We start from the raw sequence: 23,928 nt of genomic DNA, 5'->3' as shown, positions 1-23,928 counted from the left end.
CGGACATGAAAATCAGAACGTGACAGCATAAATGTTTATTATTTATATTTTCATAAATATTTATCATAATTTTTTTATACTTGACAAACTCAGACATAAAAATACGTACAAAATATTTACTATAAGTATTTTTCTTTCTTATGCATATTTTATAGTCGTAAACCCATGTGGTGCAGAAAATGCTTTGTGCGCGCCCACACACACGCACGCACGCACGCACGCACGCACGCACGCACGCACGCGCACACACACACACACACACACACACACACACACACACACACACACATGGGGGGGGGCGTCAAGGGGGGCTTCGCCCTCTCTCTCGCACTCACCTCGTCTAAGTCGCTAATCCATGTACTATTTGCAATGCGGAATCGTATCGTGTGCAATCGGGTCCGTCTGCAAACGGATCGGTGCGCAATCGGGTTCGTGTGCAATCGGGTCAGTGTGCAATCGGGTCCGTGTGCAAACGGGTCGTGTGCAATCGGGTCTATGTGCAAATTGATCGGTGCGCAATCGAGTTCGTGTGCAATCGGCTCCGTGCCCAATCGGGTCTGTGTCCAATCGAGTCCGTGTCCAATCGGGACTGTGTCCGATCGGGATGGTGTGCAATCGAGACTGTGTTTAATCGAGTCCGTGTCCAATAGGGGGTCTGTGTTCAATCGAGTCCGTGTCCAATTGGGATTGTGTCCAGTTGGGACATACTACTGTGTTCAATCGCTTATGTGCGCAATCGGGACAGACTCGTATATACAGGGTGATTCAGAATGACCCAGGTGTTCTTACAATGACATATTTTTTAATTAATTTTAAGACGATTTTTTAACGAAAATTTAATCCAAAGCTTACTTTTTTATTAAATAAAATAGTTACCGAATTACGGGAGACATACAGAAAGTATAGTCTAGGAGTCAGCGATAGTTTGAACTTCGTTATTTTATCAAAACTGATTTTTATTTATAAGAATTATTATTGCTAATAAATGAAATGACCGTCAGCTAGCGTAATAGCGGTAGAGGCGGTTGCAGTAGTGCCTTCCACGTGTAAAAAATATTAAAAATTAGTTATATTACCAAAGCTAAAAACTTTTACTGTTTAATTATGCTTTAAGATAGCGAAAAATAAAAGCCATTTGGCGAAATTTTCACGAATTGTTTTTCATAAATTTATAATTTACTATCATTTATGGTTTTTGAAAATCATCGAAATGTGATATATTACGTCTTGTATGTTTAAGCTTTCGAAAGGCAGCATTTTTTAAAATCAAGATGATGAAATCAAAATGGAGGCAAATAAGTGGACAGTTGAATTTCTCTGTTTCTGTTAAATTTTAATGCAGTTATAAATGAAAGATATAGAACTTTGCAGATTTTTTGAATTAACATTATTTTTTTAGGAAAAAAATGGCTGATCCAAAATGGCAGTTCAAAAGTCATGATAGTAAAAAACCAATACTTGTTTAGAAAACCTGACTAATACCCTTGAAACCAATAGAAAAGTAGTTGTTTTTTACAAATGCATGTGTATATATCTATGCAAGTATGTGTATTTACGCGTGTGCGTACAAATTCGTGTGCATTTGCAGTTATACACTCCCATACATGTATTTTTTTTACGTTTTTTAGCCGTCTACAATCAAAGCTATTGTCCTAATCTTACCACGAGAAGGTGACCTTTAGGTGAAATAAGATTTACTTTTGTTATTGATTTATTTTTCTGTGTTTTTAATTTTTGTTTTTTTGTACTTTTTATTTATTGAATACGCAGTTTGTGAAACCGAGAAGAAACATACTGCAAAAGACTTTACTATAAATATAGTTGATTATTATTTGAAAAAAAGCTAAAGAGGATAATGTATGATCTTACAAATTGAGTAAAATTGATAAGAAAAAGTATTATTCGAATACAAAGTGTTAGATACAAATTTAGTCATACTGCGATAAATGCACTAAATATTTTTGCAAAACTTGTTTTCACGATTTGCGTAAGTTAAAATAAAGAAAAAATATAAGAGAGATAAATGTATATAATATAAGTGAGAGGAATATAAGCATTCAATAAATAAAAAGTACAAAAAACAAATTAAAAACAAAAAATAAAAGAAAATAAAAAACAAAAGTGAATCTTATTCACGTTAATCTTCTTGTGGTAATATTCGGACAACGATTTTTGCATTATTAATACAGTAAGAACATTGTTAATTAATTGGTATTAAACTTTCCTAAGTTTACTTGACTGTTCCAATAGAATAACAGATACTGTGCATATTTTTTTAGAAAGTATTAATTTCATAACTTATTTTTTGTGTTTCTGGGCATCTATTTATTTGCGCGAAGCGCATGAGGCAAGACTTCAACAATGAGACTGACGCGTAAACGGTTTGGCCGCGTTTTCCTGGAATTTTTCTCTCTTACAGCTCTAGCACACACACACACGCACATATGTATGTATATATCAGTTAAGGAACACTGGTGGTTTGTTTCTGGCCAAAAATTAAAAACTTTATTTTCACAATTTAGATTTTTCAGCACTTTGCTGAAGAATCCAGATTTTATTGCTGTGCGAGCTCGTTTTCTTGGTGTTGTTCTGTGTGTACTATCGTTTTGAGTGGAACACCGGGTTATGATATATCAAGTTTTTCTGATTCTTCTTGTCCTACCCTGAAAATTACATAAAACGTTTTATTATTATCTTATGTATATATCTTGCAAATAATACTTTACAATTTTAGCTAATGTTAAATAAAATTAAAATACGTAATTATAATTATATTCTAAAAAAATTATTGTTAAAAAGTTATGGAGAAAAATTTGAATATTTTTATTTAAAAACAGCTGTTATTTAAAATCAATAAAATAAATATAAACAAAACGCGGTTGCAACATCTTGATTTAATTTGAATGTAATTCTAAGAAAAATATTAACTAAAAGATTTTATGAACTATGTATTTAAGATATATAAGGTGTGGAAATTCAAAAAATTAAAAGCACAAACCAGATTATGGACTCTCAAAATTAAATACAGTATAAGGAAGGATTACTGAGAGTAAACAGCGCTGATGGTTAGACGCAAATTAACATGAATTTATTTGTTTATTATATAGATTACATAATTACGCGACGTAGATCATACAATTGAGTGATTGGGCGTACGTTTTGACTCTTTTTGAGCCCTCAACGCATCTGATCAATAATCGTTCCGAAGTGAGTTAGTAAGTCATTTTCCGTGAAGACCAAGAGGTCATTATCTCGTCCTTGGGCAGCCCCACGTATAACTTAGCGGGTTTTTTACATGAAATAATATCTAAAAATGTACCGAAAGTTACAAGCAACATTGAAATCAGCTTTCAATTAGTCACAAAACTACGTGGCATCAAGTTAGATGTGAATTACGTTCTAATATCCTTAGGCGTTGTTTTCTTATTCACTAACATCTCCATTGATTTGGCTCTACAGAGCATTTTGAACAGATGGAATCACATACAGAGGGGATGTGACATTCCGCAAGAAGAGTTTAAATCCATAAAACTCATTCTTGATTCTACATTTTTCAAATTCGATGGTATCATATACAAACAAAAGTTTAGTACTTCAATGGGATCTCCCCTGTTCCCCATTGTGTCCGATCTCGTCATGCAAGATCTGGAGTCCAAGGTTTTGGGAATGATTGGCTTCTCTCCACCATTTTATCTAAGATACGTTGATGGTATAGTCATGACCATACCTCCTAACATGACGGGAACCATCCTATCCATTTTTAATTCTTATCACCCTAAACTACAATTCACCCTAGAAATCGGAGGAGATAAGATCAATTTTTTGGATGTGACGATCATTAACAATGTAAACTTGGAGTTTGATTGGTATCACAAACCAACTTCCTCAGGCCATTATCTGAATTATTTATCCGCTCATCCTGTTTCGTAAAAGAAAGGCACCATTATGGGAATGGTTGACAGATTGTTTTTGTTTTTACACCCAAAATATTATCAGAAAAATTTGGAATTAGTGATTGAGACCCTTTTGAATAATTATTACCCGGTTGAGCTAGTCTTTGACACGATTAAAGCACGGTTAAAGTCTGTTTCACAAACATACTTTAAAACAGAATACAGACACTACAAATTTACCTGAGAAAAAAAAAACGTTTTCCTTGGTTTATAGTCGCTTACATCCCTAGAATTTCGGATAAATTCAAGCACATTACTAAAAACTTAAACGCCAAATTATTGTTTTTTAGTCTGAATGGGCTCAGCAGGTTTATCAGAGTTCACAAAGATGTTCTCCCTAAAGATTCAAGAAAGAATATAGTCTACAAAATCATATGCAAGGATTGCGACGCTTCCTATGTCGGACAAATGTGTAGAAAACTAAACACCCGAATGAAAGAACACCGAAATGACATCAATAAAAATGTAAATAACTCTTCGGTTATTTCTGAACATAGGATAGCGTACGTACGGCCATGATTTTGATTGGGAAAATGTAACAATTTTAGACAACGAAAGATCATTGTACAAACGACTGATTTCTGAGATGCTTCACATCCAGTTACGGGCCAATGGTCTCAATTTACAATCGGACACTGAATATCTCCATTACTCCTATTTTGCAGTATTAAAACAAATTAAATTTTTACCGCTGTTTCTCTGTCACCGAAGATTAATTTATTTTATCTTAACACGGTTTTTACTTTTAGTTAAGTTGACTTTCATCAAATTTGTTATTTATACATCCTCATTTACTCCTTTTTATTTATTTTTTAATTAATCTGATGAGGACTCAATAAGAAACGTACGATCAATCGATCAATTGTATGATTTACATCGCGTAATTATGTAATCTATATAATAAACAAATGAATTTATGTTAATTTGCGCCTAACCATCAGCGCTGTTTACTCTCAGTAGTCTTTTCTTATACTTTTCAAAAAATTAACAAAATTACAATTAAAAAAATTATTTACAAATTAAATAAAATTTTTTATTTTATATTTTTGTTAGAATTACATTCAAATTAAATCAAAATGTTGCAACCACGTTTTGTTTATATCTACTTTATTGATTTTAAATAACAGCTGTTTTTAAGTAAAAATATTTGAATTTTTCTCCATAACTTTTTAACAATAATTTTTTTAGAATATAATTATAATTACGTATTTTAATTTTATTTAACATTAGCTAAAATTGTAATATATTATTTGAAAGAAATATACATAAGATAACAATAAAACGTTTTATGTGATTTTCAGGATAGGAGAAGAATCAGAAACACTTGATATATCACAACTTGGGTGTTCCACTTAAAACGATAGTACACACAGTACAACACCAAGAAAACGGGCTCGCACAGCAGTTTGTTCAAAATCTGGATTTTTCAGCAAAGTGCTGAAGAATCCAAGTTTTGCAAATGCATTAGAACATGCTGAAGTAATCACGAGAGCCTTAACAAAGTTAGTTGCACTTTGCAGATTATCGTACAATTTTACATCTAGTTCTGCATTTAAAGAATTTATGAAGGAACTGGAACCAAATTATGGTAGTCTAACAATACTTCGCCGCCTTCGTATGTTTGAGAGTGAATCAAAACTAAAATTGAACAACAACTAGCTGAAGTGTGTTATTCTCAACACAGATTGCTGGACTTCTAGAGCTCAGGAAGGTTACATAAATGTCAACGCACTTTATTAATAAAGATTGAGTGCTGCATATTTTTACCCTTTGGACTGAAAAGCTTGAAAAACGTCATACAGCTGAAAATCTTGCAGACAGTTTATAAAATGTTATTTTGCGATATGCAACTAAAGATAAAATAATTGCTGTAGTAAATGATAATGCGAGAAATATTGTATTACAAATTATTAACTTTGTACCACATATTTAGATCGGTCTTACTTATGCTGCTCATACAACTTATTTGGCAGTACAAAACGCCTTTAATCAAGGAGATGTATATAATTTGTTAACAAAAGCCAGTAAGATTGTGTTTTATTTTCGACATTTTGCTCTTGCTTCGAAAAATCTCGCACTGAAACAGGAACAGCTAGGTTTACCAAAACTTAAATTGATTCAAAGTGTTCGCACACGCTGAAATACTGACCTGCAAATGGCTGAAAGGCTCATTGAAAATCGCAGCGCCATTACAAATGTGCTAACAGACAAAGCCGTAACAAAATCACAATAAGCTTAAGCTTTAAAAATGCAAGAAAACGATTGGGGCATTTTAGAGTCCTTAGTAGAGATCCTAAAATCTCGAGGTTGCTACAACGGTTTTATAGGGAGGGACACTTTCAATGGTAAATTCGATTGTGCGCACTTTAATTGATAATTGTTTAACTCCTGCTTTGAATAAATATAAAGAAAATGAAACGATTACTCCTATAATAAAGGCATTATTTAAACAGTTGTTAGATCGATTTAGTCTAGACTAGGATTCACAAAATGATATTCAAGTGTTTCAAAAAACATTTTTCTTAGACCCTAGATTTAAAGGACTACTAGCTGAATCAGTAATGGTAAGAGTAATATACAAGCACGTATTAAACAAGTGATTGAAATTGAAACTTTGTGTCGAACCAAAAGTAAAAAAGCTGACATTAAAAATGCAAGTGCTCTTGATTTTCTATTCAAGCGCTGAGAATGGAAAACTCATCAGCTGCTGAGCAGTACAAAAGATATTTATCAGAGCCAGAAATAAACATAAATATGGACCTATTTAAATAGTGGAAATTCATGAAAAAAATTCCATTGGTGTCACAATTAGCTAAAAAATATTTATGAATTTCTGCCACCTTTGTTGCCTCAGAGAGTTTTTTCAACAGCGGAAATATTATCACATCGCAACAAAGTTGTCGCTACTAATGTATTTTTATATCAAAATAGAAATTATTTGTATTAATTTTGAAAATTATTATTTGTTTACTTATTTATCTGTTTGTTTATTTATGTATTTATTTTTTATTTTAAAAGCTATATTCCGAAAAAAACTAGCATAATAACAAAATAATAGAATATTAATATAAAATAAAAATATTCTGTTATGTTAAAAAATACAAATATTTAGTAATGTTAAGCTTTTGTTTCTTTATTACACCTTTCTCCCTCCTTCTCACTCTTTTTATTATGTGCGTTGTGTAAACGCGTTTTCTTCGAATAATTTTTGGTCGTTGAATAATTAACGGATAGTAATTGATAGCAACAAATGCCTACCTTTTGTATGGCTCCCGTGATTTGGTAACTATTTTATTTAATAATTTAAAAAATAAGCTTTGGATAAAATTTTCGTAAAGGGGATATCGTCTCAGAATTAACTTGGGAATATGTTATTGCAAGGATACTTAGGTCGTTTTGAATCGCCCTGTATATTTAATAATATCGAGATACGGTAGTAGCTCAAGCTAAGTGAACGTGTAGCGCGAAACCGACCGTGTTTTTTACGCGAGTACGCGACTTACGAGTAACTAGGCTCAATCGAAAGCTTGATTTGTATAAGTAAACTTTATTTTTCCTCTACGTACCCTATGAGAGGTGATATCACGACGCAAAGTCCAATTATCGAAATTTTTATATTAAGATACGTTATCGTCGTCATCAACCTTGTAGGCACTTAAGGGGGTCAGAGAAACAAGACGAGGAAATGTACGGTTCGTTGTTTTGACACCAGCGGCACTAACTTTTTTTGATAAGAAAGTGTCGCAGCAGATACATGGCGAATCGCGATGCGAACGCCGTTTGCTAGTGAGATAGTAGGTCTGTTCTTGCACCAACAATGTTATTCTCTGATTCAATTTTACTGGTGTCGATAAGATAGACGAGATGTGTAATGTAGAATTGTGCATCAGTTAAATGTTGCTATAATTGTCAATATTAACATCTATTAATTAGCTTTCATAAAACTTTAAGTAAATGTTTTTAATAATACTAAATTTTATTCTTTGCTTTACTAGTAACGTATATAATTGTTGATACTTAGGTGACAAGAGTCCTTATTTTTACAATATTATCAATATTTAATCAATGCACAACTTTATATCACATTTCATTTATTTAATCATAAACACGAATCTAAAATTAATTAATCAGTGATTAAGATAGCTCGAATTTTTTACACTACTGTCGATGAGATAGATAAGATGTTGTGTAATATAGAGAATTGTGCATCAGTTGAATGTTGCTGTAATTGTTTTTGTGATATATATTACTTATATATGTATTATTTTGGCTGAATTTGATGGACAGTATTATCTTAGATTTATTTGATACATAAATAAATGATTTTTTTTACCCATAAAGGTATATATCACAATCTATGTGATATATAAATGATATCAAATTTAATCTAACAAGGGAACCTTACGGGTCATGGGTCATCGATTTTTTTCATACTTATAGGATTTAAAGATCAGTACCGGGACATCAATTTCCCAAAGCAGTATGATGCGCTTCTCGAAAATACTCGAGAAAATCGAAATTGAAGATTTCCAAATTTTTAAGTACAGAAAATGTTGACCTATCGTCAGAGCCGCTCATAGCCGAGCGCACAGAGCTCTAGTTTAGTAAGCGCAAAGTCGCTGGTTCGATTCTCGCTCTAGCCCCAATTTTTTTTAAATAAGTTAATGGGGTTTTTTTTAAATCCTATATCTTAACATTTATCAAATTGAAATGCTAATTAATTATTAAATATTTATTTGTTATTTTTGAAATAAAAATTAACATCTTTATTTTTAATTGCCACTTGCTTGAAAATGCGAATATTTATAATAAATTAAAATTTGGTATAAAAATGGAAAACGTCTTATTGTTAAATGCAAAAATAATATGTACAAATAATATTCAGTTATCTTATCACTTACATTTTACGCTGTATCTTTAACACGTTAGTCGGAGTTTACAAGTCGAGTTTATTGTAAGTCGATCCTGGTCGATCCCCATTCTTTCGCATCTAGTCGTGAACAAAGAACAGCCTTGCAAAAAGTGGGAGAAGTAAGGGTTCCGAGAGAGCAGATGCTGTGCTATTCGTACTTTACCGTTAAATAAAAATAAAGAGATGTTGATTTTTATTTAAAAAATAACGAATAATATTTAATAATTAATTAGCATTTTAATTTGATAAATGTTAAGATATAGGATTAAAAAAAACTGCATTGACTTATTAAAAATAAATTAGGGCCAGCGAGAATCGAACCAGCGACTCCGCGCTTACGAAACTAGAGCTCTGTGCTCTCGGCTACGAGTGGCTCTGACGATAGGTCGAAATTTTTTGTACTTAAAGATATCGGAAATCTTCAAAATCGATTTTTTCGAGTATTTTTGAGAAGCGCATTGTACTGCTTTAGAAAATTGAAGTCCGGGTACTGATCTTCAAATCCTATAAGTATGAAAAAAATTGATGACCCATGACCCGTAAGGTCCCCTTGTTAGATTGAATTTGATCAAAATTACTATCTTGGGTTGTGATTTTTTCTTTAAAGAAAAAATATATTTGGCGCTTTTTTTACTTTTTTTAAAAAAGATAATTTTGTTTGATATACGTATACATTATGTATATGAATAATGAAATATATACATACTTATTGAGGTTTATATATGTAGTATTTTTTCAGTTATTTTGTAACTAAAATATGTCATATTAGGGAAGTCATAGATTTTTTTCTACAAAGGGTGGTAATAGGTACCTCATCTGGATCCCATGAAAAAATTTTTTTTAAATATTTTTCTTGAAGACAGCAGAACCGATTTTGATTTAAAGAATATGTTATAGGGTTTTAATACCATAATGTTATAAATAAATTACGGATTTTTTTTAAATGCGAGTTAAAATTTTGAAAATTTTTGAAAAAATTTAGTTTTTAAAAGAAAATTCTTTAATTTTTTTATAACATTGGGGTATTGAAACCCATAACATATTTTTTTTAATCAAAATCGGTTCAGCCGTTTTTGAGATTAAAGTTTTATTCGATTTTTCTTGTTTTTTTCATAACTGCCATAAAAATCCTTTTTTCAGATATAATATCTAAGGAAATTTAATCTCACATTAATTTCAACTTTTTGTAAAAATCTCAATCAAATCCGTGCAGGAGCAGCACACACATGCTCCTACTGTACTTTTTAGTATATGAAAAGTGTTCCCTATTTTTTTTAGTAGTAAATATTTATAAAGGTTGAACGTATATAAGGTGTCCCATTTTTTAAAAATATATTGAAATAAAAATCTTGTTTTACAAAAAATTTTAAACAAAAGTTGTATAATTTATGAAGAACAAATTAAAATTTATTTTTAAAAAGGAATTTTTAAAATATTGTCGAAGAAACAACACAATGTCCAACATCGGGACATAAGATGTTTTAAAGACCTTTTTAAGAGGTTTTTTAGACGTCTTATATCATACTTTTAAAAAATGTCTAAAAGATGTATAATAGAATATAATAAATTTACAATTTAAACTTGAATCTATGAAGACATCTGCTAAAAATGGATTTCTATTTTAACATATTATAATTAAAATACTGCAAATATAATTGCAATGTTTTTATCAGAAGAATTGGCTGCGTCTTTTTAAACAGCAATTTTTTGGAAAAATAAGTTTATTTTGGTACTCATTTGATATGCACTATGTGCTAGTGTAGCTAAGATACAAATAATCTTATTTATTATATTGTTTTAAGGACAAAACTGTGAAATCTGGGTCTTTAAAAAGTTTTGCAACTTTGTAAAACGTAAACAAAAAAATAGTATACAAGACTCTGAATTTTTGTTAAGCAAGTATACGACTAATATTATCACTTAACTTTTTAATATATGGAATATTAATAAAATCTTTTAGGTGAGATTTGTCAACAATATTTTCATGATATGGATTATTGAGTTCATTAACACGGGACCAAATAAATTAATCGATAACATAACTAGGATAATTATTCAATAATATTTTTTTAACTTTTATAATATTATGTCCATGAAAGCGGTTGTACGCAAGTAAAATAGCCCTATCGACTAAATTTTTAATAGTATTAATTTTATATGTGATAGGATGATATGATAAATAATTTATATATCGCCCAGAAAAGATGGATTTGAACGAAACCAATTTGTAATAAGATGATTATTATCTCGTATAACTATTGTAAGAAACTTAAAGCACCATCTTTCTCTACTTTATAAGTAAATTGAAGGCGTGGGTGATAATTGTTAAAAATTATAAGATATTGTCAATTCTAAATGCTGCTACAATCATAAAAATACCCATATTGATAAAACAAATGAACGTTATACGGCAACAATTGTAAATAATAAGTCTCAAAGTCGTCCTATGTCAGCGAATATAAATGAGGAGCGGGGATCCCATTGGACAGGAAAAGTGGTAGAATTTTTTATTAATAACAAAAAAGTTTTGCACATATCACTTTGAGTAATAATATATAATAAAAGAACATGTACTTGTATCAAGTTTTATGAAGATTGCTTTATTATTAATGAAAATTTTAGAAATTAGAAAAAATTGATTTAAAAATTAATTTTAAAAATTGATTGATTAGTTTGAAAAAAGTGATTTAAAAAACAATTTTATTATATATATATATTTTATATATATTTATATATTTTTTATATATAGAATATTATCTAATATATCTATGAATTCTTATATTTTAAAAATCAACCAAACTAAAAAAAAAACAGAAAAAGGAAAGTTTGATTCAAAGTCTAGATATAACATCTATTTGAATATTAAAATTCAACAACAAAATTGAAAATAACATTTCAGAAGGTTTGTGTTTTTATAATATCTATATATAATCGAGCTAGCAAAGTGACGCAAACTTTGTGTAAAGTTTTCAGCAATTTCGAGCAAACCCTTGCTTAGCTTTTGCTGGCAAGACTTGTCGTAAATAGTATGACGTATATTTTATGCAAATAACAAGATAAAACTTGCTAGTAAAGCATAACAGCAAATTTTTAACAAGAACAAAGCAAAACTTTGCCGTACACAATATGATAGCAAATTTGTAAGAACAGATCAAACCTGGTCGAAATTAACCCTTAAAAAGCACACTTCCTGTGTAGAACATAAAGGGCACACGGGTCAAACTGACCCAGGCACTACATTGAATGCCTACTGTAACGAGAGAGTGCATTTTTCTGAGCTGTAAAAATTCATTAATGTTTTTAAACTGCTCAAAATGGAGTATGGTTTTGAAAGAAATATAAATAAATGAAGTTAGTTTCAAAAATCAAAATCGGCAAAACAAGTAAAAAAATGCTGTTTTTTTACAAAAAATGCGATAACTTTTGCAATTTTTAATATTTTTGCACTAAAATAGAACTGCGTACTCTTAGAATGACGTACTTTTAGGAACAAATAAGTGTTATAATGTGTGCTTCAAAAAAGATATTTATTTGAGGAACCAAAGGTATTTTTTCGAAAAAATTAAAATTACTTTTTATGTTTTTAAATTTTTAAGTCTATTAATTTAGGTTTTTGAGTACAAATACAACATGAATCAATTTATACTGGTTGTTTAGACCCAAAGTGCCCTTTAAGGGTTATGATCGACAAAAATGAAATATTGAACTGGATTAGTTCAGTATTTCATTTCTGTCGATCATAAGCATGATTAGTCCAATATTATAATATATGTGAATGGTGCAGTCGTACTTTTTTCTTTGTTCTTGGCGAGTTTATTTTATTCCCAGTAGATGAATTTTTTTTACGAGAAATGCGCCATCTTGGGACAATTAATCACCAAGAAATGAAGTGATTCTTGTTAAAACTTGATAATATCTGTTATTTGCATAAAATATGCGTCATACTATTTGCAACAAGTCTTGCCAGCAAAAGCTAAGCTATTTGCGGACACACCTTTTCACAATTTTGTTGCAAAAGTGTGCTTGACAAGTTTTTCTTTATTTTTACTACTAATTTACCGTGCTTATCAAAAGCACTTTTTTCTGTTTCTGCCATAAATTTATTGTCGTGTCGTGTGACAAGGTTTGCTCTGTTATTTGCTAAAATTTGCATTTTATCGAGCAAATTTTGTGATTTCTTTACGTAATATTTATGTACTTTCTCTGTTCTTTGCAGCATTGTGTGATGAAAACTTTTATCGTAAATTTGTTTAGAAGATAAAGCAGAAGGCAAATACTTGTCATAAAATTGTTGTCAAAATTGAAACAATTCTTGTAAAGATTTCACGATATGTGATTTTAGCAGGCCTGGCTAACTGGGTAATATTCTAGGGAAAAATATTCACGTGCCTTTTAGGTATTTTTTATGTGAATATTTAAACGTTTACAATAAAAAAAGAAAGTCTTAATTGAAATTTTATTATATAATTGATTTTTGTCTTATTTTATTATCTAAATAATTCCTTAAACTTTTTCTTATTGCCAAATTTTTCTGTAAAAATTTAATTTTTTCTTAAAAGTACAATATATATATATAGGTAAAATTAAAGTTGTAAGCTTGTACTAAGCATTAATGCTGTGAAGTTTCTTTAAAAAAAAGTAACCATTTTTTATTTTCCGTTTGATTCTTGTCTGAACAAAATTGTTCATGTTGTCACTAAAGAATGATTTGACGGCCATAAACTAATGTTTTCCAACTTTTAATTAGTCGCGCAGGATTGCCGCAATCATAAGTTATTTTTTTCAAATAAACCTTTGTACAAATGTTTATTAGAGTTTTATTAGTATATGTAAAAATTTCAATTTAGTGATTAAATTTGATTTTGTAATGATACTTTTTCATCAAACTTGCAAATAAAGTATTAAATATGAAATGCGATTTTACATAAAAGTGAATTAAGAGTGAATAAAGAAATAAATAACATTAGAACTAATAAGAGAATTGGGCTTTAATTTTACACAAATATTCAAATGTAACAATAGAAATTATTAAATTTTTGTATTTTTAGTAATGCTTTGAGATGTGATACATATATCCTTAATGAGAAGACTTAGAGAAAAAATGATAAAACCTGTAGTAACGTCTGCATTGTTGACAGACTTTGCTCCAGTTAGTTTGCCGATCGCTCTTTTAGTAAGACCTCTTCGGCAAAGATTTATTTATCATTTTACAGGAGCCAAATTAACAAACCGTCAAGACAAGCCAGAGTGGTTTTTTACTCAGATATTAACGTGGATTAAAGATCACGTTCAATGGATTCAAAAGAACATTCAACCAATAGTGAATTCTATAGGTTTCGAACACTTGGATATAAAGGTTTGATACAAATATAAGTAAATTGAATTAATTATTTAAAAAATAATACAAGTCAGATATTTTACTTTTAAAGAATTGAAAAAAAAAAACTATCTAATTTATACAACTATAATACCAAAAATATAACTAAAAATATTAAAGATTTGTTTCCAATAGAAAATTTACTTTATAAAATTTTTGATAATTATTCATTTATACGGAGTCACCCCCGATTTCAATGTCCTTCACATATGTTATCAGGGACATGATCCTGAGTAACTTTTCCTTATAGAAGAAATTTGAAAAATATCCATGTAAAATAGAACAACATACATACACATACAAACACGCACGCACACAGACACACACACACACACACGCGCGCGCGCGCGCGCGTGCACACACACACACACACGGGGAGTGCAAGTGGGGAAGCCTTCGACCTTCTCTTCCTGCACTCACTTGATAAGGGTGCTTTGTACAGAAATACGCAAAAGTATGGTATATTGTTGAGAAATAATTGTCACACAAAATTTGATGTGGAAAGAGAATATATTCTCAGAAAACGTGTGGGTGAGGGAAAGGCTTCGCTTCTGAACCCCTTCTCATAATTTTTCCTAACTCTAACCCACCAATTTTATGTCGCTATTTGATTAATGTGAAAATATTGAAAACGAACAGCGTAGAAAGTCGCAAACCCATGTGGTACAAGCGTGGATATCGTTTACTTTACGTTCAAGTTTATTAATATTACAGTAAGTGCCGAATGGATTTGCTTTGTGTAGAACAGTGCTCGACGTTAGTTGCCCTTTTCGGGCAGATTTCAAAGACGACATTCACCGTTTCTCCGCTCGTTGACGGCCGAGCCGCCAAACACACGTGAACATCTCAGGCGCGTTTAAAGAACTGGGCCCCTCTAAAGAAGTATACTGGGGGGTTGTATCTAAAATATTTTTCTTGTTAAAACTTTATTTTTATTAAATAATAGAATATTAATAATTTTATTATTAATATATGTTATGTATATAAAACTATTTTACATATATAAAATATATTATCATAATATATCATAATATAAAATCATTAAGAAATAATATTTTTTATTTTTTTCCTTCTTGCAAAATTTTCTTTGAAGAATTGTGAAAAACAAACTTATAGATATAATTAATTCTCTAATTAATCAATTTAATACCTGTTTTACTGATTTCGAAATATTAAGAAAAGAGTTAGTACTTTTCAAGAATTCTCTCACTGTACAAATTAAAGAGCTTAGAATTTCAGGCAGAGCTTTGTGATTTGCAATGCGATTTTACTTTAAAAGCACGGTTAGAAAAAGGATAAAATTTGATAATTATTCAGTTTAGGGGAGGCAGCTCCGATGACCTTGATCTTGACATATGTTATCAAGGTCACTTTCCTGAGTGATCTTCAAAAGATTTTAACCGTCGCTCGTGATTTGTTAAAATTATTAACAAAAATAGTTTTATAAATACGATACATAACACAGGCACACTAAAAAAAGTGGTTGGTCCGGCGGACTAGATACATAAGTCAATCCTTATGTATTTTGATCCGCTGAATCCAAATCCAAGGTCAGAATTGCAAAGTTAGCTCGTATTCCTTAACCTCAAAAAAATTTTTTTTTTAATGTTGGTCTGGCGGACCAGACTAGTCCCACATAGAAATTGGCATCCAGTGGATGTCCAATGGACGTCCATTAAACCTCCATAGATCCATGGGACGTCTATGTCCATGGTGGAAGTCAGATGGACGTCCATTAGAGGTCTAGTAAACTTCCTTAACTCCATTGGAGATTTACCTCCATGGCGGAAGTTAGGTAGACGTCCATTAGGGATCCAGTAAACTTCCATAGCTCCATTGAAGATTTACCTCCTTGGTGGAAGTTAGACAGACGTTCATTAAAGATCCAGTAAACGTCCATGGCTCCATTGGAGGTTTACCTCCATGGTGGAAGTTAGATAGACATCCATTAGGGATCCATTAAACATCCATAGCTCCATTGGATGTTTTCTTCCACAGTGGAAGTTAGATGGACGTCTATTAGGGATCCACTAAACTTCCATAGTTCTATGGAACATTATTTCCATGATGGAAGTTAGACAGACGTCCATTAAGGATCCATTAAACTTCCATAGCTCTATGGAACATTTACTTCCATGATGGAAGTTAGATAGACGTCCATTAGGTATCCATTAAACTTCCGTAGCTGTATGGAACATTTATTTTCATAATAGAAGTTACCCAGACAACACGCTTATCAGAATGAAAACTTTAAGAGAACTTTTTTAAGAAAACATTTAGATATCTTGGAAATGATGTCCAAATGGTAACATTTATCAGAGACGTTTACTAAGAGAGGTCTTTGAGATATCTCATGGAAGAGTTTCATTTAAGTTTCTTAAAAATGTTATCCTTATGATATCACAGTTAAATGATATCAGCTTAATATCTCATAAAAGATATCACAATGCTGTCCGATTTTTGAGCCGTCCATGCGCGTCGTAGTTGACTCAGAAATCAGACAACACTATAGCATCCTGAATGAGAGATCCATTTAATATTAAAAAAAATTATCATAAAGATGTTTTCAAAAATAACGGTTTGTCTACAATTACTGCGCACAAAAAAATGCACAAAATCTAAATTTATCATGTACTGAATACAAAAACAGAATAATAAATGTACTATTCAATTTTTCTTAGAATATATGATTTATATAGTTAAAATTATCTAATTAACCATTTGAACGCTTCAAAGTATTAATGCTAAATAGATCGCAATTTCCATCAAATTATTAAGGTTATGGAAAAAGATAAATTTAACAATGAAATTAATAAGTAAATAAATTAATGCTATTTATTTTTAATGTTTTGCAAAATTTAATTGCTTTTATAAAAAATAATATAATTGCGTCAGTTTATAACATATATGTAATATATGTAGACAATAACAAGTACCCATATCGATGAGTCAAATTGGCATAGCAGATAGAGTACAAGGTTTGTAATCCTAAGGTCCCGGGTTCAAAACCAGAGGCAAGTAAGAATAAAATAAAATAATATAATTTAAATTTAATTAATTAATAAAAATTTGTCCTAAATTTAGTATGTACTGTTGATAAAAATAATTTTAAAAAAATGAAATTTTTATTTTAAATTTTTATTTTGTCAATCATCCATCGAGGCTCCGTGAAGCCTCTATTAATGATCCACGAAACGTCCGTAAGTCATCCATCGAGGCTCCGTAAAGCCTCTGTTAATGATCCACACAACGTCTAATAGACCTCTTTGACGACCTCTATTGAAGGTCTAATAGACGTCCACAGTGCGGAACTGTGGATTTTTAATGGCTCTATATTGGACGTTTAATGGACGTCTACTGGAAGTTTAAACTTCCATGGCAGACGTCCATTAGACGTCTACTGGAGGTTTCATTTCTATGTGGGGTCAATCCTTATGTATTTTGATCCGCTGAATTCAAATCCAAGGTCAGAATTGCTGAATTGGCTCATTTTTTCCTAATCTCAAAAAAAATTTTTTTAAATGTTGTTTTGGGAGACCAGACTAATCTATCCTTATGTATTTGACCCGCTGAATTCAAATCCAAGGTCAGAATTGTTGAATTGGGTTATTTTTTCTTAACCTCAAAAAAAAATTTTTTTAAATTTTGGTCCGGCGGACTAAACTACCCAGATAACCAAACGCCTATGAAGTTGCCGCCATGTTGCTGTCAACCGTTGCAGCATACAGTTTCTAGAAACTCGAGACAAGATGCTTCAGCATTGTGCGTCTTTTAGGTTGTACTCACGTGAATTCGACACTAGACTACAGCATGTTGACGGCAACTTGTTGATGTTAGTTTGCTCTCCTGACGAATTAATTTGTGACAGCAACATGACGGCACCAAGTTGCTTAATGTTTTAAAAGCAAAAAATTGTTTGCATTATTCAATCATTTTGATAAATTCAACGTAACCTCACCAGGCCAGCATCGCATAATTTCTACGATAATTTAGGGGAGGAGACTATACATGTTTCAGCCAACCCACAGTACGTCGTACTTGTTAGAATATGTTTAACTTATACGCCCGAAAAAATGGTCACCCATCCAACTGTTAACCACCGTCGATGTTGCTTGACTTCGAAGATCGTACGCAACCTAACACTTTGTGATGATCCATGAGTACTTCATGTTTACTCATACATATTTGTTATAGATCATTTCAATAATTGTTGTCAAAAGGATCAAACATGTATAGTTAACTCATGTTTTTATAATTAAACATAAAGTTTTACAGTTTTTTTACTAGTTTTTACATATGCGAAATAGCATGTGGAATAACTTATGAAAAAATATATTTTTGCTGTGTTCGTTAAAAATGAAGGATAGATGTCATTTCTTATAATTTTTGAGTATTGTTAATATGCCATATTGTTTTGATAATATATATATTGTCTTGATCTTCACTTTCTTTATATTTCGATGCTTCAATTTGTGTCTCTTAGAGGTTTTATTTATACGTACGCTTTTAACACTCTCATTATATGTATAGATTCACTGTTCTTTTACACTTGATTTATGCTCCATAATTAGTAACGCTTCCTAACCAGAAGTCAAATATTTTTAAAAATAATATTTTAAACTTTTTAAATGTGAAATAATTATTACTACATAAACATTAAATAAATGTTACGTAAATATTATTTTAAACGATTTATTAAAATGTTGAATTAATATTATAAAAACATCAATTAAATATTACATAAATATTTGTCCTAAATCATTATTTAAATAATTAATTATTGTAATATAAATATTAAATTACTATTAAACCAATATTTTTTAAAATATTATTTTAAACGATTTTTTATGTGTAAAATAAAAATTACATAAATATTAAATAAATACTACTTAAATAATTTTCTTAAATTATTATTTTTAATAAAAAATTAATAATTTATAAATATTAAATAAACGTTAAATAAACATTTTTATAAATATTTTTTTTAATTCATCATTTGAAATAAATAATTAATGAAAAACAAATGTTTAATAAATATTAAATAAATATTATTTATACAATAAACGCTAATAATGTAAAAATAATAAAAACAAATATTTAAAAAACGTTAAAAAAATATTGTATAATTTTACAGTAACATGATGGCAACATATGCTTAAATATTAATGATGTACATATGACATTAATATCTTGTAAACCGAATAGAAATGTGTAATAATTCACGTCAACGAAAATCGTATTTTTAATTTTCTGAATAACGTATACGTTATTCAAAAAATTAAAAATATGATTTTTTAGATCGGCATAAATCTATCCAAGCGGTAACTCTTTGAATATCATGAGGAAAGGCAAAGAAAGAAAATTATGAAATAAAAATGTATAATTATAAAATAAGAAAGTATGATTATGTATAATTTTATATAATTTTGATTATATTCAGATATTTTATTATAATTGTATTATTTTATTAATGTATTCGACAAAAAATAAAAGTTTTTATAATGAATTATTTTATATATAAATTGCGCTACAATTTAACGGATTTTTGTTAAGTATTAATTAAAGTATTAGGGGCAGCTTAAATTATAATACAAAAAAATTTTTTTTTATGTATAATTTATTATATGTACATATACTACAAGTAACGTAGAGATTTTATATTATTATAAAATGCTCAATTAACTGTTGAACAAAAAATATTAATAAATAAATGACAATAATAACATAATTAACAAAATTGTCCATAATTATATATATTTCTAAATATTAGACATATATAATAATAAATATAATAATTATGTATACATAAGTATTTTTAAATCAAAATTTGTAATATTTTTGTATTTATCAAGAGCACGGTAGTGTCTCGCGCCAAGTGTACGCGCAGCGAGGCACCACCGTGCTTCTTTTACGCGAGAAGACCGTAATTATCGGATCTCAATAATGACTGAACCGATGGATTTCTCAATAAGGTTAATAGATAGCTCGTACCCAATTTATATAATAAAAGTTTTTTTAATTTTTCGCTACGTGACTTACGAGCGGAGATATCGCGATTAAAATTTTTCGCCCAAGAATAAATTTGATTAAGAAACGTCGTAGTCGTTATTATTATTATCGTCGTCGTCCAGCTAAGTGGTGGGGATTTGTACTTTTACTGTTTTTGCCATCAAATGGCTGTATGATCAGATGTTTAAACCTTGTACCATATATATCTCGAGAACGGTTAGAGATATGATCTTAAGATAAGCACTAGGATTATCAGAGGTCTTCGAATTAATTAATTAATTAAACCTTGTAACGTGTATATTTCGAGAACGGTTGGAGATACAAACTTTGGATAAGTACTAGTATTATCAGATGTCTTCGAATTAATTAATTAATTAATTAATTAAACCTTGTAGCATGTGTATCTCGAGAACGGTTAGAGATACGAACTTGTGATAAGCAGTAGTATCATCGGAACAATTTAGAGAGTCAATGCTTATCTATAATTAATTAATTAATTAATTAATTAAACTGTTATGAGTGACACACTCATAACGATAAGGTGTCAGTAACACGATGACGTAAGTCGGTCAGCTGCAGTCAGCATCGAGCGCATCGCGCGAGGTTTCGCGCAATCCGCTCGACAATTAGCGCAATGCTCCTTAGACAGCACTTGCTGTCTAAGCAATAATTTGGAATACTGACCGATTTACGCCCTCACGCAATCCTCCCCTTCTTTCGGTCCAACTACCGAATTATCGGATATATAAACCGGCGAAAGAAGGTGAGGATCGGGTCAATTCGAAGTAGACAAACTAAGACTACACACGACACTCTGCTTTGCGGGGTCGTGTATCGCCGAGATAACTTATTGTAAACACATAACCACGACGCTCTGCCTTGCGGGGTCGTGGACAACGAGCTAATAGACGCGACACTCTGCCTTGCGGGGTCGCGATCTACCCATTGTAACTGAATACAAGAATAAAAGTGTTCGAGACAAATAACGGTGTATGTGACGAAATACCTTCCTCGCGAGATCTCTGGCAGCGATCCCAAAATCGTACTCACAACGAGGGGTACAACATAAACCTTGTAGCATGTGTATCTCGAGAACGATTGGGGATACGAACTTGGGATAAGCACTAGTATTATCAGATGTTTTCGGATTAATTACTTAATTAAAATTTAATTAATTATTAATTAATTAATTAAATTTTAAAACATGGAAATCTCGAGAACGGTTGGAGATGCGAACTTGGGATAAGCAGTGGTATCGGAACACTTTAGAGACTTTATGCTTATCTATAATTAAGTAATTAATTAATTAATTACACCTTGTAGCATGTGTATCTCGAGAACGGTTAGAGATACAAACTTGGGATAAGCACTAGTATTATCGGATATCTTCGCATTAATTAATTAATTAAATAATTATATAATTAATTAATTAAATCTTATACTGTATATCTCGAGAACGGTTGGAGATACGACCTTGGAATAAGCACTAGTATTATCAGATATTTTCGGATTAATTAATTAATTGAAATTTAATTAATTATTTATTAATTAATTTTAAAAAATGCAAATCTTGAGAATGTTTGGAGATACGAACTTGGAATTAGCACTAGTATTATTAGATGTCTTTAGATGAATTAATTAATTAAAATTTAATTAATGTTTTGTTTAAATATGTCGTAGTAAGTTAATCATAGTTTCATGGATTTAAGTTGCCTAACACCACAAAATATATAATATCCGCACAGAATTACCTTTCTTTAAAAAAAGATAAAGAAAAGACGCCAAATGTATGTGCGTGCGTGCGTGCATGTATGTTTTTAAGGTTTTATTATGCTTATGTTTGGATACATGAGACAATACAACCAATATGTCTGGGCAATTCTTATGTGACGGAATATTAAACTTCAATTGCATCGCATTATTTGATGTCTAAAAGAAATGTTTATTAGGTTATTTATAATAAAAGAGTCAGAGAATGTTAGGTCGTATATTCCGCATGTCGCAACAAAAAAAACAATGATACGCATACATACAAGTAGACATTTTCAATATGGAAGAGAAAGATAATATACATAATTTTAATACATATACACAAGCGGATAGAAATACACAAATGATAGACATACTAACTGTACTAATTTGGATACGTAATTTTTTTCAATGTGGAAACATGTGAAAAAGGAAATATCAATCTGAAACCGCGCAGTTAATATGTCTAGGCATTTCTATTTGCTTGAGTATGTGAGAGAATGTTAAGCTTTTTGTCGCGTAATTTAGTTTGTTAAAAACCTAATATTATAAGCAATAAAGTAAACTTGAAAAAATGTTAATTTTCGTATTGTCGCAACAACAAAAAAACAGTTATATACATATACATATACAAGCGGATAAAAATATTTAGACATACTGACTATATACTATTGCAAAGTATCTTTTTCAATGTGAAAGCATGTGAAAAACAGATATACTCCGAATAATATAGTTAGTAAGTTTATGCTCCGTTTATATATGTGTATTAGACCTTATACGCATCGCATTATTTATAAAAACAATTGATAATTAATGAAATAAACATGTGAGTATTACAGATAAAGAATAAAACCAATATAACTATTTTGTTATTTTAATTAAATCTGAGTCTTAATCTTTAATTAGATCTTGAAGACCTTCATATATATTATAAAAAGAAATGAGATATCTGCTACTACAAAATGAGTGAAATCCCAACAAAATTACCTTTTTTAAAAAAGGTATAAAAAAGCGCCAAGTATACGCGCGCATGAAACGCCCTCAAAAATCTATTTTTGTACAAAATAATTTTTATTTAGCATTACAAATGTGTACTACAAAGGAAATTTTAATAAAATTGTCTTTTCCTCAAAAAGAACAAAAAGTTCATTTTCTCTACAAAAATTATGATATGAAGAAAATGCGCCAACTATGAAAATGGATGTTTATACGAATTAAAACATCCACTTTTACAAATAATTATTTGTTCAAATATTACAAATAAATATTTTAATACAAATTTTATTACAAAAACTTGGCGCCGCTAAACTGAATAATTTGCTTTAATACAAAAGAGCTTTCTTATAATCTAACTTGCATAATAAAATAATAATTACTTGAAATTACAATTTCTTATAGAAATCTTAATGGCATTATATACGTGTAACATTATACACGTGCGCGCGCACGCGTGAGAGAGAGAGAGAGAGAGAGAGAGAGAGAGAGAGAGAGAGAGAGAGAGAGAGACATTTGAACGTACGCACGTATAAGAAACTGAGATATTAAAAATTTCTTTTTACAAACAAAATTATATACTAACACACATACACACATACACGCACTCACACATTCAGATGCACGCACAAAAGAAAAAGAAAGAGCTGGAAAATCATTCGGTTTAGCGGCGCCAAGTTTTTGTAATAAAATTTGTATTAACATATTTGTTTGTAATATTTGAACAAATAATTATTTGTAAAAGTGGATGTTTTAGTTCGTGATATATACTTTGTATTATAATTTTTATTGAACGGTTTTATTTTACGTTATTACCACTAAAGAAATATAGTTTAAATTTTTTGCTTATTATTTGTAATTAAAAATATGATTTTAATGTATTTTTTATTTTTTTAATTTAATTCAGCAAACATAATAATTTATAAAAATAATAC

The 23,928-nt window shown here is 30.1% G+C and overlaps 1 protein-coding gene and 1 long non-coding RNA gene across 9 annotated transcripts in view; both read left to right on the top strand.

Moving 5' to 3' along the window:
- The window catches only part of LOC105839018 (RAD50-interacting protein 1), a 150,593-nt gene that overhangs the window by 69,549 nt on the left and 57,116 nt on the right, over positions 1-23,928 (top strand). For all 8 annotated transcript variants that reach the window (XR_004963910.1, XR_004963911.1, XM_036289019.1 and 5 more), the window contains one exon: positions 13,960-14,221. Coding sequence is in view for 6 of the 8 variants with exons in the window: in XM_036289019.1 (XP_036144912.1) it covers positions 13,960-14,221 (262 nt within the window). In the remaining 2 variants the exon portion in view is untranslated. The remainder of the gene's footprint in view (positions 1-13,959; positions 14,222-23,928) is intronic.
- LOC118646343 lies at positions 221-6,956 on the top strand. Its single transcript, XR_004963918.1, has 2 exons — positions 221-2,446; positions 5,474-6,956. It is a non-coding gene; the product is annotated as an uncharacterized LOC118646343 (long non-coding RNA).

Source organism: Monomorium pharaonis, chromosome 6 (assembly GCF_013373865.1).
Source record: "Monomorium pharaonis isolate MP-MQ-018 chromosome 6, ASM1337386v2, whole genome shotgun sequence".
Classification (NCBI taxonomy): domain Eukaryota; kingdom Metazoa; phylum Arthropoda; class Insecta; order Hymenoptera; family Formicidae; genus Monomorium; species Monomorium pharaonis.
Note: the sequence above shows the minus strand (reverse complement) of the source record. Positions and strands in the feature narration are given on the sequence as shown.